The 18088-nt window shown below is 39.5% G+C and overlaps 1 protein-coding gene across 5 annotated transcripts in view; it reads right to left on the reverse strand.

Moving 5' to 3' along the window:
* Positions 1-18088, reverse strand: part of LOC102242537 (leucine-rich repeat-containing protein 37A-like) — a 33072-nt gene that overhangs the window by 2510 nt on the left and 12474 nt on the right. For 4 of the 5 annotated variants that reach the window (XM_014537771.1, XM_014537769.1, XM_005863896.2 and 1 more), the window contains exons 4-12: positions 17778-17849; positions 17429-17509; positions 13894-13965; positions 13052-13126; positions 12066-12181; positions 9429-9560; positions 9050-9177; positions 8411-8515; positions 2380-2429 (exon numbers count right to left, since the gene is read on the reverse strand). In XM_014537771.1, the coding sequence (XP_014393257.1) occupies positions 2380-2429; positions 8411-8515; positions 9050-9177; positions 9429-9560; positions 12066-12181; positions 13052-13126; positions 13894-13965; positions 17429-17509; positions 17778-17849 (831 nt within the window). The remainder of the gene's footprint in view (positions 1-2379; positions 2430-8410; positions 8516-9049; positions 9178-9428; positions 9561-12065; positions 12182-13051; positions 13127-13893; positions 13966-17428; positions 17510-17777; positions 17850-18088) is intronic. The other variant, XM_014537768.1, reaches the window with a different exon arrangement.

Consider the following 18088-nt stretch of genomic DNA (forward strand, 5'->3'; position numbering starts at 1 on the left):
CCTCCTCCATTGTTGGGGGAGGGGGGCGGGGGGGGGGGGGGGGGGGGTGCTTTTATTTTGCTAGCTGCTTTATCCCATAAGTTAAACCACACCAACTAAATGTCCGAGTCCAACTAGCCAAGTTATCTAGCTTGCTGACTTTCATACTGCAGGCTGTCACTGATGAGTGAGTTGTGAAATCAGTTTAAAGGTCATAACCAGCACCAAAATACAAAAGATTCCCTTTTGAATACAAACAGAATAGAAAAAAAAATCAGACTGCATAATAATTTTGTTTTAGAAACTACTTATATCTGTGTGGTATGTGTGTACTGAGCTGTGACATAAACTGTACCTCACAGCCCAAGCACAGTGCAATCAATGAAGAAGTCCCCAACAGGAAAGGAGCCATCTTCTTTCTGACACTAGTGTGGACGAAAGGGGCCACAGGCTAACCTGACAAGCTCAGGGGAGGCCTGCATGGAGGTCTTGCAAACTCTAAGACCTAAAGTAGCCACATGGATGGTCTGAAATTAAAACTTTAACTAAAAGCAATTATGGTGGGTAGTCTGGTCCTAGGCCGGTATCTTCCCTGACAAGGTCAATCTTTACCTTAACTGAGCCTATTGGCTTTTTGCATCTATGATAACATATCCTTGAAATGTCAGGGTAACTTCTAACTTCCCTTTTCCCGGACCCCTCAGAGCACAACAAATTCCTTCATTGTTATTGTTGTCATGTTAATAGTTGACTGTTAACTGTCCTGTACCTACCTAAGTAAAAGTAGTATGAGTCTATCATTTTACTCTTTATCCAATCCCAGAGGTTCTCCCCACCTCCCACCCCACCTTGCTTTCTCCCACCTCTTTACTTTGTCACCAATGGATTTCATGTAACCCATCTATATCTCCTCCTTTGATTGTAATGTATAAAAATAGGTGAAAAACCACCATTCTGCAGAGCATTATCCCAGTCCATTGAGATTCTGCTTCCCGACAATTGTCAATAGTTTGGCTCAAATAAACTCTCAAAAATTCTTTACAGGTTTGAATGTTTTTACATTAACACTAGCAGTGTGACCATGGAGCAAGATATCTTCCCTTTCCCCTTCTCCATTTCCTTTTTATTAAAGAAAAAGACAAACTATTGTCTAAGGTCTCTCCCAGTTAAAATTCTATGAGGTTTGGATAAAGGGTATAGAGTAGGGGCCTGAAAACCAATAGGATGAGACGTTTTCCTGCTATTTTACAGGAAGAACTCATATATTCTACCTTTCATCATCCTTGAAGGAGACTAGTGGCCTTACCCTAAGACCATGTGGCCTTCCCGACCCCTTCCCTAGAGCCTCCACCACCAGCAGAAACACGTCCAACCAAGACTTCTCCCTCTGCACCGTTTCCTTAAAGGACCAGTGACAGCAGACGCATCTGTCAGTCCCATTCTATCTCAGCTTTGGCTGGGAGCTAATTTTGCAAAATCCAAACAAAGCATCAGGATAAATAAGTATTCTTTACAAATTTGGCGGTTTCCTCATTGGAAATGAGGAGACTGAAATTGATAAGTTCTTAGTTCTCTAGTTTTCTTTTCTTTTAACTTTTATTAGTATTTATTTTATGATGAATTTACTCCCAGGCCATACACTTTTGTTTCTTAAGTTTCTTCTGGGATATCTTTTTTCTTTTTCTTTTTCTGTGCATCCTCCTCTTCTGGTTGAGGGACAGTCTGTTCTTTTTCAGGAAGGATCACCTCAGTGTGGCAGGGAGAACATATCTATGGGTTAATCCCCCCATGAGCTCTGTGAGTTTTGTGCCACATCTTGGGAGCTTTGTTCAGTTAGATGTGCTAAATGACCAGAGAATCTACATCTATATCCCTACGCTCTGCAAAAATTGAGCATTCTTTTTGGGCCCCTGACCCTGCCTCTAGCCCTACTCTTTGGCCTGGGCATATCTACTAACTCTACCATTTTAACCAGAATGGCACATATCTGAAGGATGTTTGGTGGCTTTTTTTAAAAAAAAAATTGATTTCAGAGAGGAAGGAAGAGAGAAAAAGAGATGGAAACATCAATGATGAGAGAGAATTATGGACTGGCTGCCTCCTGCACGCCCCATACTGGGGATCGAGCCCATAACCTGGGCATGTGCCCTGACCAGGAATCAAACCGTGACCTCCTGGTTCATAGGTCGACGCTCAAACACAGCCATGGTGGCTGGGTTTCACTAGTGTTCTTAAAGTGAACATGAAGATTTGAATCTATTGATTTGCCTGATTTTGTGGGGTTTTCTGGGTCAAGTGAATAAGGAACCATTTTCAGAGGTCACCTCAAGCTATTTATGGGAAGAGGAAGCTCCTCTACTTCTAAAATTCTAGTTTAAAAATTGCCAGACTCATATTTACCTTGAGCTTCCTTCTTTACTTTCCTCTGATGGTGTTCTACGACAATAAATCTGTTTTGGAAGAAAACAACATCATGATTATTCATCACAAGACCACTCATCTCCTTTGACTCTTGTTGCATAGTTCCTAACTTAGAATTTTGCATGCAGCTGGCAATGTATTTTATTGGCTATTTTAGAGAACATTCAGCAGATAATTCCTAACAAAAAACTCTTAGAAGTAGGAAAATAAAAGTATCTACCAGAAACCTACATAGCAGCTCTGTTTTAAGGTCAAGAACAAGAGTAGGATTCCTATTTTTACTGTTACTATTCATCATTTTTAGGAGGTCCTAATCAATTTAATTTAAAAAACAAAGTATTGAAAAAAGATAAAACATATTTGCACATGAGATGATGTATAACCTAAAAAGCCCAAAAGCATCTATTAAATTTTATTGTCAGTACTACAACAATTCAGTAAGATGGCTAAATCCATGATCAAGAGATCAACATGCAAACCTCAATAGCTTTCCTATATCCCACAAATAACTAGTTAAAAAAATGAAAGAGCCCATTTACAATACCAATGAAAGTACATAAAGTACCTAGGAATAAACTTAACAAAAAATGTGTAAGAGCTATGTGATGAAAACATTAAAACTCTTCTGAAGGACATTAGGAAGAATGATGACCGAGCTCCTGGAATGTTGTAAACATGTCAATTCTCCACAAATTAACCTTCAAATGCAGTGCAATCCTATTCAAATTCCAAGATAGTTTGTAAACAAAAATTGCCCCTCCCCCCAAAAAAGACAAAAACTGGCCAGCTGACATTTAATAGGAAACATATGCAAGAATAGCTATGAAATGTAGGGAAACAAGATAAAAAAGCAGGAGCTTATCCTACTAGATATCAAAATATATGAAAACGAATTGGAACTATATAGTGATACTGCTACTGGTACAGAAAAAAAACCTGAATCAACAGAACAGAAACCAGACAAAGAGAGTATTTTAGATCAGTGAAGAAAGAATGAGTCATTCAATAAAAGATTCTAAAACAATTGCATCTTTGTGTGGGGGATAAACAGTCAACCAGACTAAAAACAAAATGAATGATAGACAGATTTTAAAAACTTATAAATAACAAGAAGTGTTATAAAAAGGACTTGAAGAAAATACCAGAGACTACTTTCATACCACCAGGTGACAAAGGCCTTGTTAACAAAACCTACACCCCAATAAGCCATGAGAGGACTGACAGATATGGTGACACTGTCAACACAAAGCCTACTCTTCACAGCCCTTGCCCTCTTCTCCCCTTGACTGTTTATCATCTTCCTGTTCATTTATCTTACTCCTTTCAGTAGCTTTCACTGAATTTCAGTGTTTCAAATACTCCCCAGTGTTTTTGCGTTTGAGGAGACAGAACGGTGGAGTAAAAAACACAGGCTTTGCAGTCTGGCAAAATGGAGTTCTGCCACTGGGGCCTTAAGTTGATTTCCATCTATGGAAGAGGGTGGTACTATCATCCTCACAGGGTTTAATCGAACAATATATGGAAAATTGTTCATCCTATGCTTGGCATAAACTAGTGCTAAGTTTGCCAATGGTGCCATAGTGGTCAAATCTATCAAAGGGTTCTGCCTGTGGTATCAGTCTCAAAAAGCTCTTTCCCACCACTAGATTACAACAGTATTGCTTCTATTTTCTTCTAGTACTTTTACAGGTTCTTTATTTTTTTTTTACATTTACGTATATACATACATTGGTTTAAAGTGAGAAATAGAGATCTGCTATTATTTCTCCCTCAAATAGTTAAGTAGCTGTTTGATTACCATTTCTTAATTATATTTCACTGATTAGAATATTGAAAGATGACATTTCAAAAGTCTTAGGAACACATGGGGCTGTCTATTGCTGGATTCTGTATGCTACTTCAAATAAATATTAAGTCCTCGTTGTGAAATTGACAAAATGCCTCATCTTTCTGCCTTTGAACACTATTATTGTCCACTATAAAACAAAACAAGGCATGGTCCACATCCTCAAAAAAGCTTATCTAAGTGGGGAGAGGAAATAATGAAACCATATATATATATATATAAATGTAAAGTTAAACTACATAGACATTAAATGCAGTATAGGAGTTTATAGAAATTCCAAAAAAGCAAAGAGCCATATGCCACCTGGAGATGTAGAGGGTACTGTCTGGGCAATGGCCAGGTACTTTCTTCCCAGAGGCCTTGGCCAACTGATCCCCATGCTGGTCCCCAGCCTTCTAGCTTGGAAATCAGACTCTGTCCTCACCAAGAGAGAATTCACTTCTTCCTACAGGGGAAGTCTGACCTTATCAATACCGCAGGATTAATAAAAAAAATCAGAATGCCAGATTATGACCTGACAGTGAGAACTATATCTGTTCCACAGACAGCATCTGTCTCTACATGATCAGGGAAATACATTCTATAGAGGTAGGCCACCATGGCCCACTAAAGCACAATCAGAAGGTCACTGGTGAGAACAGAATTAGAACAAAATGAATGAGCTGAATCCAGTGTTTAATGGAAAGGACTGAGCAGGGTCCATCTGTCTCCCCAACAGGCACAGCCTGGCTAGTGGGCCTGACTCTCCACATCCGCTTCCTGAGAGGCCATCTCCACACGTAAGCAATGCTGGGATGGACAGTGCTCATGTTGGTCTCCTCTTCCCCTTTCCTCTGCTTTTTGCTGACCAACCCTCCTGCCGATAGACAGGTTTCTCCTTAGCAGTTAATACATCCCATCAGGTTTTACTCCAGTCTGATGGACCAGGAAGCCATTTGGTCCTTATACATCTCGACTCTGCTCCATGACGTGTTAACCTTAGTATTTCTCTCTTGGGGTGCCACCTTTTATTATTATTATTATTATTATTATTATTCTACTCCAGTCTGGACCAGGAAGCCATTTGGTCCTTATACATCTCGACTCTGCTCCATGACGTGTTAACCTTAGTATTTCTCTCTTGGGGTGCTGCCTTTTATTATTATTATTATTATTATTATTAATACCAGAGACTACTTTCATACCACCAGGTGACAAAGGCCTTGTTAACAAAACCTACACCCCAATAAGCCATCAGAGGACTGACAGATATGGTGACACTGTCAACACAAAGCCTACTCTTCACAGCCCTTGCCCTCTTCTCCCCTTGACTGTTTATCATCTTCCTGTTCATTTATCTTACTCCTTTCAGTAGCTTTCACTGAATTTCAGTGTTTCAAATACTCCCCAGTGTTTTTGCGTTTGAGGAGACAGAACGGTGGAGTAAAAAACACAGGCTTTGCAGTCTGGCAAAATGGAGTTCTGCCACTGGGGCCTTAAGTTGATTTCCATCTATGGAAGAGGGTGGTACTATCATCCTCACAGGGTTTAATCGAACAATATATGGAAAATTGTTCATCCTATGCTTGGCATAAACTAGTGCTAAGTTTGCCAATGGTGCCATAGTGGTCAAATCTATCAAAGGGTTCTGCCTGTGGTATCAGTCTCAAAAAGCTCTTTCCCACCACTAGATTACAACAGTATTGCTTCTATTTTCTTCTAGTACTTTTACAGGTTCTTTATTTTTTTTTTACATTTACGTATATACATACATTGGTTTAAAGTGAGAAATAGAGATCTGCTATTATTTCTCCCTCAAATAGTTAAGTAGCTGTTTGATTACCATTTCTTAATTATATTTCACTGATTAGAATATTGAAAGATGACATTTCAAAAGTCTTAGGAACACATGGGGCTGTCTATTGCTGGACTCTGTATGCTACTTCAAATAAATATTAAGTCCTCGTTGTGAAATTGACAAAATGCCTCATCTTTCTGCCTTTGAACACTATTATTGTCCACTATAAAACAAAACAAGGCATGGTCCACATCCTCAAAAAAGCTTATCTAAGTGGGGAGAGGAAATAATGAAACCATATATATATATATATAAATGTAAAGTTAAACTACATAGACATTAAATGCAGTATAGGAGTTTATAGAAATTCCAAAAAAGCAAAGAGCCATATGCCACCTGGAGATGTAGAGGGTACTGTCTGGGCAATGGCCAGGTACTTTCTTCCCAGAGGCCTTGGCCAACTGATCCCCATGCTGGTCCCCAGCCTTCTAGCTTGGAAATCAGACTCTGTCCTCACCAAGAGAGAATTCACTTCTTCCTACAGGGGAAGTCTGACCTTATCAATACCGCAGGATTAATAAAAAAAATCAGAATGCCAGATTATGACCTGACAGTGAGAACTATATCTGTTCCACAGACAGCATCTGTCTCTACATGATCAGGGAAATACATTCTATAGAGGTAGGCCACCATGGCCCACTAAAGCACAATCAGAAGGTCACTGGTGAGAACAGAATTAGAACAAAAGGAATGAGCTGAATCCAGTGTTTAATGGAAAGGACTGAGCAGGGTCCATCTGTCTCCCCAACAGGCACAGCCTGGCTAGTGGGCCTGACTCTCCACATCCGCTTCCTGAGAGGCCATCTCCACACGTAAGCAATGCTGGGATGGACAGTGCTCATGTTGGTCTCCTCTTCCCCTTTCCTCTGCTTTTTGCTGACCAACCCTCCTGCCGATAGACAGGTTTCTCCTTAGCAGTTAATACATCCCATCAGGTTTTACTCCAGTCTGATGGACCAGGAAGCCATTTGGTCCTTATACATCTCGACTCTGCTCCATGACGTGTTAACCTTAGTATTTCTCTCTTGGGGTGCCACCTTTTATTATTATTATTATTATTATTATTATTAATATATTTTTATTGATTTCAGAGAGGATGGGATAGGGAGAGAGAGATAGAAACATCAATGAGGAGAGCGAATCATTGATTGGCTGCCTCCTGCATGCCCCACACTGGGAATTGGGCCTGCAACCCAGGCATGTGCCCTTGACCGGAATCGAACCAGGGACCCTTCAGTCCACAGGCTGACGCTCTATCCACTGAACCAAATTGGCTAGGATGGGGAGTAAAAATTGTTTACCATATTTTTAGGTTCTCAGGGGAGGGGAATGCCTCACTATTGCCCTGAAAAAAAAAATGGTGACAAAACTTAAGAAAAAGAAGTAGGACCAGCGGGGCTGGAGTACTCAGGGAAGATTTCATGAAGAAAGATGAACTTGAACTGGCTTTTGAGAGATTCACAGGACTTCTGCAGGCAGAGCAAAATACGGGGATTTTAGGTGGGCTAGGCACAAACAAAAGTGGGAATGGCATGGTGTGGCTGGGTTATGGTGAGGGGCTGCTTTGTCTGAATGGAGGGCTGACATGACTGTTGAAAAGGTAAATTAGGTTGGATAGTAGGGTAGAGTCAAGATCCCCAGCTTAGTAAGTCACTCTTTAATGTTAGCAACCTGCCTGTAGGGAAAATACACCATCAAGTAATTGAACAAAAGGGACACAGGCAAGCTCCAGGAACAGGTGACTCTAACATGACATGCTTCAAAGAAGCCTGATGCAGGCTTTAGGTTGCTGTGTTTTAACTGAACCTATTTACACTGTATCTTACACACTGGAGAAGAAAGCTGCTGAGTAAATCTTATGAATTGACAAGATCACACTTTTATCGTTTAGCCACGTCCTTTCTTCCAGGGTGACATAGCTCCATGAGGTGGAGATCCTATATCTCTCCTCACTTCAGCCAACAAGGAAAGAAATCAGCGATAGAAAGAGAGTAATTGGTGAGTCCATCAAATTAACATCATCCATTTTGAATTGAAGAAATTTTGCTATCATGTCAGCTCTGGCTTATTAAACTTAATTTTTCAAACTACTCTTGTTATCTTGATTTCACTTCCACAGAGATCTCTGGGAGTGGGGTGGGCTTCCTTTAAAAATCCCTGGAATATAATTTGTAGTAAAAGAACAAAGCATTTCTCAGTGCTCATGACTAAAGAGGAATATCAAGTAGGAGTAGGTGGGAAAGTGAACTTGATTTTCAGGTTGTGGGCTCTGAATCTATTCTAAAGATGGAATATATTTTGGAAATCTGAATCAACTGTTGTCTTACCACAATGAGACAGAAAATTACAATAAAAATTATTGTTACTATAGTCACAATTATTGCCACGATGAGATTCTTGTTATAGCCGTATCCTGGCACTTCTTTTGTGAGCTAAAAACAAAAACAAAGAACGTATTAAAAAAAAAAGATGAAAAGGATAAAAACTAACTGTTCTCTAGCCTATTCTAACTATTCCTTTTGTTGTTGTTGTCAAGCCTCATGTGAGGATATTTTTTTCATTGATTTTTAGAGAGAGTGGAAGGGAGAGACTGACCCTTCCATGCGTGGGCCGATGCTATAACCATAGAACCACACTGGCCAGGGCTAAATATTCTTATCTACTACTCTAAAACCCCATTCTTTCAGGTGAATAGCTTGTAGGTTCTTAAAGAACATACCAAATCTAATGTGCTGTGTAATCTGAGCATTAGCATTTTCTGTACAATTTATTTATCTTTTCTCGTCTACCCTAGGAACAGTGGCGCCGTTCTCTAAATGGGCAAAGGAGGGGATCACTGTCTTAGCCCCTCCTTTGGCCAAGACAAGATTAAGACCAGGCGCCCCGGCCTTCCTGCCTGGGTGCTTTCATGGCGTGTCCTAAACTGACTAGAAGTCCAGGTGTTATGTTTGGGGAGCTGTCCTCACCTCATTGGGCTCCTCCTCTTCCTGTTCACCCTGGGCTTCCAGCCTCTGCTTTATCCATTGATCCGCATCCCGCTCTGCCTTGGAGACAGTTTCTTCTTGCTGTTTACTGAGCAGCGCCTTCGGGGGGCCTGTTCCGGAAAATAGCTTCCTCAATCTATTTTTGTAACTTTAATGGTAAAACTCAGGTTTAAGAGAGAGATTCCCTCTGTTGTTTATCAAATGACTCAGGGACATGTCTCCATCTTGCACATTTGAAAAAGGAGTTTAATGAATGGTAATAACATTGGTTCTATATTTTCTGGATTTTCCTCCAAGAAATAGGGCAATGTGTAACTTGGTGCACGCATAACATCACTCTTACTAAAGTCTAGCTGCTCACGCATTAGGGATGATGAACTCTCTCCATTCCTGTCTGAGGATGCCCTCTCTGGCTCAATAGTCAGCTCAGTGCTGGTGTCCTTCCGGCCTGGCAGTACTTTCATGAACGGTCCTTCTATAAGTAGTTCTTCATCTGTCAAAAAAGAAGAGACCACGTTTGATAATGAAAGACTCACGGGACAGCTCTTTGTCCATCTACAGCCATCCATCCCGGTCAGATAAATTGGGAATCAGCAAATACAAGAATACCATTTAGAGAGGAGAAAAATAAACCCCAACTTAAACTTATTATTGTCAACACAACAAAAGGAGAAAAGATATCATTTTAAAAAGTGGTTATTTATTGAGAACATTCAGTAGTATGGAATATAGTAACTATATTTAGGATTATTCCATTGGTCCCCAAGGGCCAATTGCCACTTACTGAAGAAATGCCAAGTCTGGAAGACCCACTCAGTGAGAACCTGAAGACCTACTGTGACTCCCCACATTCAGGTACCCCTCCAGTCTTGCCTGAGATGCAGAGGGGGCTGGAGGCTTCCTCTCTCCACTCTTCAGGGAGCTCGTGTTCTTGCTACCATCACAGATGACCATGATTAATGCCCTCTGCTAACAGGTCCTCATCTGGACACACCCTTCTCCACTTACCCATCGATTCCTTAGCTTGGTCCCTACTTCCATATATCCCAGCCCCCATAACAGAAGGCTCTATACAGAAAAAACCACTACGTCCACTCTTGCTCTTTGCTTAAATTTAGGCAGGTATCTGGGATATAGATTAAGAGATTTGCCAGGTTGTGTGCCACTGTGGAATGTTCAATAAATCTATGGAATAATACTTGGGGGAAAAGCAACTTTAAAAAAAATACATATTTTTATTGATTTCAGAGAGAAAGGGAGAGGGAGAGACAGAAACATCAATGATGAGAGAATCATTGATCGGCTGCCTCCTGCATGCCCCCTACTGGGAATCGAGTCTGCAACCAGGGCATGTGCCCTTGACCATAATCGAACGCGGGACCCTTCAGTTCCCAGGCCGATGTTCTATCCACTGAGCCAAACTGGCTAGGGCAGTGGTCGGAAAACTGCGGCTCAGGAGCCATATGTGGCTCTTTGGCCCCTTGAGTGTGGCTCTTCCACAAAATACCACGTGCGGGTGCACACGTACAGTGCGATTGAAACTTCGTGGACCATGTGCAGAAGTTGGTATTTTGTGGAGAGCCTCACTCAAGGGGCCAAAGAGCCGCATGTGGCTCACGAGCCACAGTTTGCCGACCACTGGGCTAGGGTGAAAAGAGCAACTTTTGTCAGATGCCTACTTTGCTTTCATTTCACGTCATTGCTTATATTTTCAGCTTGACTTGGGGAACCATCCAAAGCTTCTGACTGCATGAAGGTCAAATGTACCATTGTGCAGCTGGGGTTTTTTTTCCAGAAAAATTACAAATATTGCTGGTGGTGGTGAGGGCCAGAGAAGGAGGTAAGGGTCCTGAGAAAGAGGGAACATGGGCTTGCGGAGAGCCCCAACTTGAAACCGAAGACCTGGCCCTAGGTGACAGCACTTAGCACTTTCTGACCTTGTTTATACTCACCTGTGAAAGGAGATTAAAATGCCTGTTCTGCCCACCCTTTAGGTAAAAGGGAGTAATATAATTGGTCAAAACATTGTTTTGAAAAATAAGCAACAGCATTATTATTTATGATGTGCCCCAGATCACTGACAGAGACCTGTGCTATCTGGGCATGAAAGCACAGTTTGGAAGTTATCAAGTAGGTGCCAATAGCCTAATACATAGGAAGGTACTTAAAAGCACCTGTGTGTTTGGTGGATAGAAAATCTTGTGTTTCAGAGCAAGTTCAGAGTTGGATGGTGTAAGGCGACCGCTGGTCTAAGGATACAAGAGCCCTCCCATCCATTAGAAGGGCTGGGTGGCAGCTTCTGGGGATGGATCCAGAAACTCTCAAATTCCAAATAAAATAGCATCATTTGTATTCTTTTTTATAAAATTGCAAAAATAAACAAAATAAAGATGTATCTAGCCCTAACCGGTTTGGCTCAGTGGATAGAGCGTCAGCCTGCAGACTGAAGGGTCCCAGGTTCGATTTCGATCAAGGGCATGTACCTTGGTTGCGGGCACATCCCCAGTGGGGAGTGTGCAGGAGGCAGCTCATCGATGTTTCTCTCTCATCGATGTTTCTAATTGTCTATCCTTCTCCCTTCCTCTCTGTAAAAAATCAATAAAATATGTTTTTTAAAAAAGATGTATCTATACCTGTCCTACAAGGCAAAGGGCAATTGAAACCTCATGCATACAAAACCAGTTTACAAACTGACACACTAATGAACAAGTTCTCATTTGTAAGTAAAGCACCAAGCAGAGAGCACAACACACACTATGTGGCCATTGATGTTAACACCCTTCCCCTTCCATTCTCCCCCCTCTATTCCTCTCTTGTTCTTTATCTGACTTTGAGCAAGGTGTAGTTCTTAGAAATCTAGGCAGTTGAACTCTGAATGAATAAATAAAAACAATGCAGTTATATTATTTGTTTAAAAATTTATGATCATTGCTTAAAAATAAAAAATCAAAACATAAAAAAAATTTTAAAAGTTTATCTTTGGGCAATTCAGACTCACCACAAGGTGTATTTTTCAGACATTCAGTGTCACAATGCAGTTTGACTGTCTTGGCAACAGTCTCAATATTATTTCTAAATTGGCAGAGGCAGCAGGTCAAATGGCTAGGTAAGATCCTATAAATGGAAACACAGAGAATTAAATTAGTGACAAAGGAGTTACTTGAGTTGGTAGACCAAGGCTACCACAGAGCTGTGAAGAAAAGAATTGTTGGGGCTGCCCTGGCCGGAGTTGCTCCATGGTTAGAGCGTTGGCCTACACAACGAAGGGTTTTGATTTGGATCCCAGCCCCAGTCAGGGCAAGTACTGGAGGCAACAATGGATGTGTCTCTCTCACATCAATGTTTCTCTCTCTCTCTCTCTCTCTCTCTCTCTCTCTCTCTCTCTCCTCTTCCCTTCTTCCATCCTCCCTTCCACTGTGTCTGAAAATCAACGGGAAAAATATCCTCAGGTGAGGATTAAAAAAATTTTTTTGAAATCAATGGAAAAAAATATCCTTGGGTGAGGATTAACAACAACAAAAGAGTTGTTTGGGTATATTGCCTGAGCAGTTTGGTAGGGATCAGCTGGCCATTTGCTACTCTTGAATATAGTAAATAACTAGAGTGGAGGACAGAAGTGCCCAACAGAAGGATAAGAATGGTAGTGGGTATGGAATGCCTAGAATAAAGGTGATAGGCATTAGAATTGGGTGACACTAACAAGTAGTTTAATTCATAAGTATCTCCTTTTCCCAACCCAAAGGTCTCACTTTGGGTTGAGAATACACAGGAAGAGGGAAGACTTCTAAGAAGACTCTGGATAAGTCCCCATCTTATGGAGTCCCTTCTCAATTCCTAATTGTGAATGGTACATATATTAGAAATTACTCTGGGCATAAAACACTTTATGTGGTTTCCTGGCCTCAAGAAGCCTGACTTAAGAAAATCATAAAAGAAGCCTAAAGAATGACTAAGTGAAAATAAATATAAGAAAAATCAACTTACAATTTTTCCAATTGAGGGGTCATCATGAGGATGTTCACAACTGTTGTAAGTGACACTTGTGTCCTCCCCATGTCTCTGGAGGAGAAAGCCCAGACATGCATGATATAAACCCCGAGACAAAAACTGTACACTTACAAAGACATTTAGCGCCCTAACCGGTTTGGCTCAGTGGATAGAGCATCGGCCTGCGGACTAAAGGGTCCCAGGTTCGATTCCGGTCAAGGGCATGTACCTTGGTTGCGGGCATATCCCCAGTAGGGGGTGTGCAGGAGGCAGCTGATCGATGTTTCTCTCTCATCGATGTTTCTAACTATCTCTCTCCCTCTCTGTAAAAAATCAGTCATATTCATATATACATATATGACACTTAGCAACATGTGAGTACTTCAATTCTGGCTTCTGTCAAAGCCAAAGATGATAATTTCAGAGAGCTCTTCTTGAAGAAATTTAAATTTATTTGTGTCATCAAATGAATGACCTTGGTGATACAATCTTTTTTCTTTTATTAAAACCGCTATCCTACTTCTCATTCTCTATTGTGCCCACCACTTGATTACTCTTTTAATACGTAACACACAACTTGTTTCTTTTTTCTTTCTGAGGTCAACAGTATTTCTACATGCATCTACATGTTCCAAATCTGTAAGTGTTCTTCAACGCCGCTCCCTTCCTCTGTTGGCTGTCTTGTTCATATGCATTCTTTCTTAATCATTTTTCTGTGCCAATAACTCTTATCCAATCACCCAGTTAAAATGTAAATTATGCCCTTTTAGTCAAAACACAAAGTACTTAATCACTGATGAAAGTAAGAAAGCAGAAATCATCTCATGAGCAATACTTACAAATATTTTAATGCTGGCAATTTAAAAAGATACGGATCGTGGACAGCTGTCAGAGGATTACGATCAAGAATTCTGAAAAATGCAATGGAATTAAAATTATCTACATTTTCAATAATTGCCATGAAAGTTTATATTCATTCTGTTGGTATAAAACTTGAAGGTTGAAAAAAATAACTTTCTGTCTTTATCCATATAGATCACCCTTAGAAACCGTACAGCACTCTTTTTAAGAGAATTACCCAGTTTTCTAAATGATAAAGTGAAGATGAGAAAGTAAAAGGAAGAGGAGGAGGAGGAGGAGGAGAAGGAGGAAGGAGAAAAGTAGACAGCATAGGGGGAAAACTGCTGAAGAACTTTTCAGAATGAAAACCCTAGAAATGACTATGCTCTATAGGAAATACTTTTTCTAGTGTCCTTCATAATTTAAGGGACTTTTCTTTCATCTCTAGAAATTAAAATAATTCCATAGTTTAAACCACCCAGTTAAAGACAAAAATAGGACTAATTCCTTGGTTTTGGAGCCAAAGAAGGGATAAATCTAAGAAGACTTGGTGAAAGCCATGCTCCCATCACATACTCCCATGTTTACTCTTGTATCACAGGCCTGCATCGTATGTAATCACCTGTTTACCTGTACATTTCCTGGACCATTAGCCCCTTGAGGGCAGGGACCACAATGTGTCTGACATAGTGCCTGACATTTACTAGGTATTTAATAAATGTTTGTTTAATAAATAAATAACATTTTGTTTATATATCAATACAATGAACAAATTCGTTTTTGACACAAAATTTCATTCCAAATGGTAAAATAAATTTTCTCCTCAATTCTTTAAAAACAAAACAAATAAACAAAAAACAAAACAAGGAGAAACAGGATGAAAAGAAAACCTGTCTTTAGGTTAACTCTACTCAAGAATTAGTAGTGGCCTTAGCTGGTTTGGCTCAGTGGATAGAGCATCAGCCTGCAGACTGAAGTGTCGAGGGTTTGATTCTGGTAAAGGGCACATACCTGGGTTGCAGGCTCGATCCCCACCGTGCGGGAGGCAACAAATCGATTGTTTCACATTAATGTTTCTCTCTGTCTCTCCCCCTCCCTTCTACTCTCTCTAAAAATCAATAGAAAAATATCCTTAGGTGAGGCTTAACAACAACAAAAAAGAATCATTAGTGTACTTTTACAGAATATTATAAAGATAATTATCACAGCTAATACCAATTAGGCTGCTGGGCATCTGTGATGAGCATTTCACATTTAATCCTCACAGTACCCTTATTGATAAATATTATTACCCTATTTTACAAATGAGGAAACTGAGGCACAGAGAGGTTATATAAGTTGCCCTAGGTTGTCAAACTAGTAAGAAGCAGAGCTGGAATTTGAATTCAGTTCTGACTTAAAAGCCTGTGTTTAGCCTGTATGAAGAAAAGGAGTTTAAAATAGTTGCTAGTTCAACCTTAATTTTGAGGCCACCAAACATAGAAATACCTTTTCAAATGTCATATACCCATCTGGGAGAGAAAATTACATTTTCTCTTTTTATTTCTGTTTCCTAATCACCTCCCATGATTAAATATTTAACTAGCTTGTAGTCGTTGAGACTTTAGAGATTTAAAACCGTGTGTAGGTAAATCAGTGAAAATGGTGGAGTAAGGCTCCTGAAAATTCATCCCTAAAAAGGGCAACATAAAACAGCTGGCAAAAATAGAATCAACTTTTTCAAACTCTGGAAATTTAACCAACAGGCTTACAGGAATTCAGGGGACATTTATTCAAGAAAAATTAAATTAATCATAAGAACAGTGATCTGTATTGCTTGAAGTCATTTTAGACCTTTGCTCTCCCTCCCATGGGTAACCCTGGAAAATAGTCCACATCCCCAGTACAGGCAGAAACAAAATCTCATTCCCAAAGAACTGTCTCGTGGTTCCCTGGAAGACCTCACTTGAAAGACTTGTCTTTGACCTGACTGAGAGCTGCCTCTGCCAAAAGCCTCTCTCCTCAGGGGAAATTTTTTTGAAAACAATTACAGGTAAATGTTTTAACATGACAGCCGCTGAGGCAATGTATAACAGCACAAAAACACAAAAAATAGCCTAACCAAAAAACTTAAAAGTAAAAGCTGAGAAATGAGGTGTCCATAGAGACTCTGAAGTTCTCTAACCTATGTCTGGAAAACTGGAAAACCATGAGACATATTCCTGGGAATCTAGAAAAAAACAATAGTGCTAATAAATGAGTTCAGCCAGGTTGCAAGGTACAAGACCAATATGCAAAAATTAACTATATTTCTATACACAATGAGTAATAGAAAACTGAGTAATAGAAAAATAAAATGCAGAAAACAATTCTATGTGTAATAGCATCAAAAAGAATGAAATACTTAGGAAAAAATTAACCAAAGAAGTTTACAACTCATATACTAAAAATTACAAAATGCTGTTCAAAGAAATTCAATAAGATCTAAATAAATCGAAAGACATGCTCTGTTCACTGATCAGAAGATAATACTGTTAAAATGGCCATACTCCCCCAAATGATGTGTGGTTTCAAGCAATCCCTATCAAAATCCCAACTGACTTCTTTCCAGAAAGTGACAAACTAATTCTAAAATCATATGGCAATTCAAGGGACCCAGAATAGCCAAAACAATCTTGATAAAGAGGAACAATGTGGGAGGACTCACACATCCTGGTTTCACTACCAAATTTTGGGGTCAGTTTTGTGGTTTCTGTTTTCTTGACACTCGACTATTTGAAGTCAACACTAAAAATTAATTTGTTTGCCTCTACTCTTACAGCTGTACCTACACCTGTGAACAGACAGGATTTTCTAGAGCAATGCAGAGTGATGGGATGGTTTCCTTCCAAGAGTCAGGAAAGAAATTGGAATGGGGCTACAGCTATTTATTTTTTTCTTTATATTTTTTCACACCACACCTTAGCATACACAGCCATATTCACTTCAGAGGCAATACTTTCTGAAAAATAATGTTCTGGGTGATTGGGGAGAGAAGGACCCTGTGGCAGATTTTTAGGAATTCTTTCTGCTTTACCATTTATTAGTAAAAGAGATTCATGGCTGAGGAAACACCCACACCTTTTGCTCCCTGGAGAACTCTGAGCTAAACTTAATTATTTCAGTTCTATGTTGCATATATTTAAGCAGTTTGGAACTTTGCACATGAACAGGAATCAAAGTTAAATTCAGATGTAGAATTTCAAGGACCATTCATATATAGGAGCAGCAGCACCACTGGGATTCCCATGACGATGCTACTTTGAATGTTATGTGCTTGGTGCCTTCTATTGCCCATGCCAAAGGTTAGCACTAAGGAAAGCAGACAGTGCCATATATGAGTTAGACAAGTCTCTTGGTCTCTTTGTACCTTAGTTTCCTCATTTGAATAAAAAATGAATGGCTCTTAAGCCATACTTTTCAGAATTCAAACTGGGCTTACATCCAGCTAACCAATCACTGTATGATGTTGTTACACATAGCTTTTTACATATGTTTATCTTCTACTTCACTTACAACTTGTCTAAAAACTTCATTCCATGCCAGGCCCGAAATGTTCCAAAGCTCACTTTTGTGATTAAATTGCAACCAAGATTTCTACAAAAAGACATAAGCAAAAGAAGACAAAAAATATTATTTCAGATCATTTATCTTTTGGCAGTGATTCTAATTTATATATGATAAAACAACCTCAATACTCCCTCCACACACTAAATAAATCTCACTGTAGAAGAGATTTGCTTATGATATATGGTTTCATGTTTATATATGTGGTACATTAGATACAAAACAGTGAATAACCATGAGGTTTAAAATTAAGTTTTATAAAAATTATAAAAATAATGAAGTTATATTTATAACTTACATATACTGCAAAAAAGGTAGTGATGCAAATGTATTCCTTTCAATAAATTGTATTTTATTGCAGGATAAATCTCTAGAAAAAGTAAAAGAAAAATAGTGCCTCAATTAGCCACTAGATATCTAATTAGTAGGAATAATTGGTAGAGGTTAGAATGATAATATTGAAAATGCAACTTTAGTCTAAACTCAAAAATCTTAGGAATTGTGATTTGAACCTTTCGGAGCCCCTAACCCTGCCCTCACCTCTCTCATTTTCATAATCTTCATAAAAATGCAACTATAGATCTTGATAGACTTTAAAGGTAATCTTTC

Source organism: Myotis brandtii, unplaced genomic scaffold (genome assembly GCF_000412655.1).
Source record: "Myotis brandtii unplaced genomic scaffold, ASM41265v1 scaffold1814, whole genome shotgun sequence".
Classification (NCBI taxonomy): domain Eukaryota; kingdom Metazoa; phylum Chordata; class Mammalia; order Chiroptera; family Vespertilionidae; genus Myotis; species Myotis brandtii.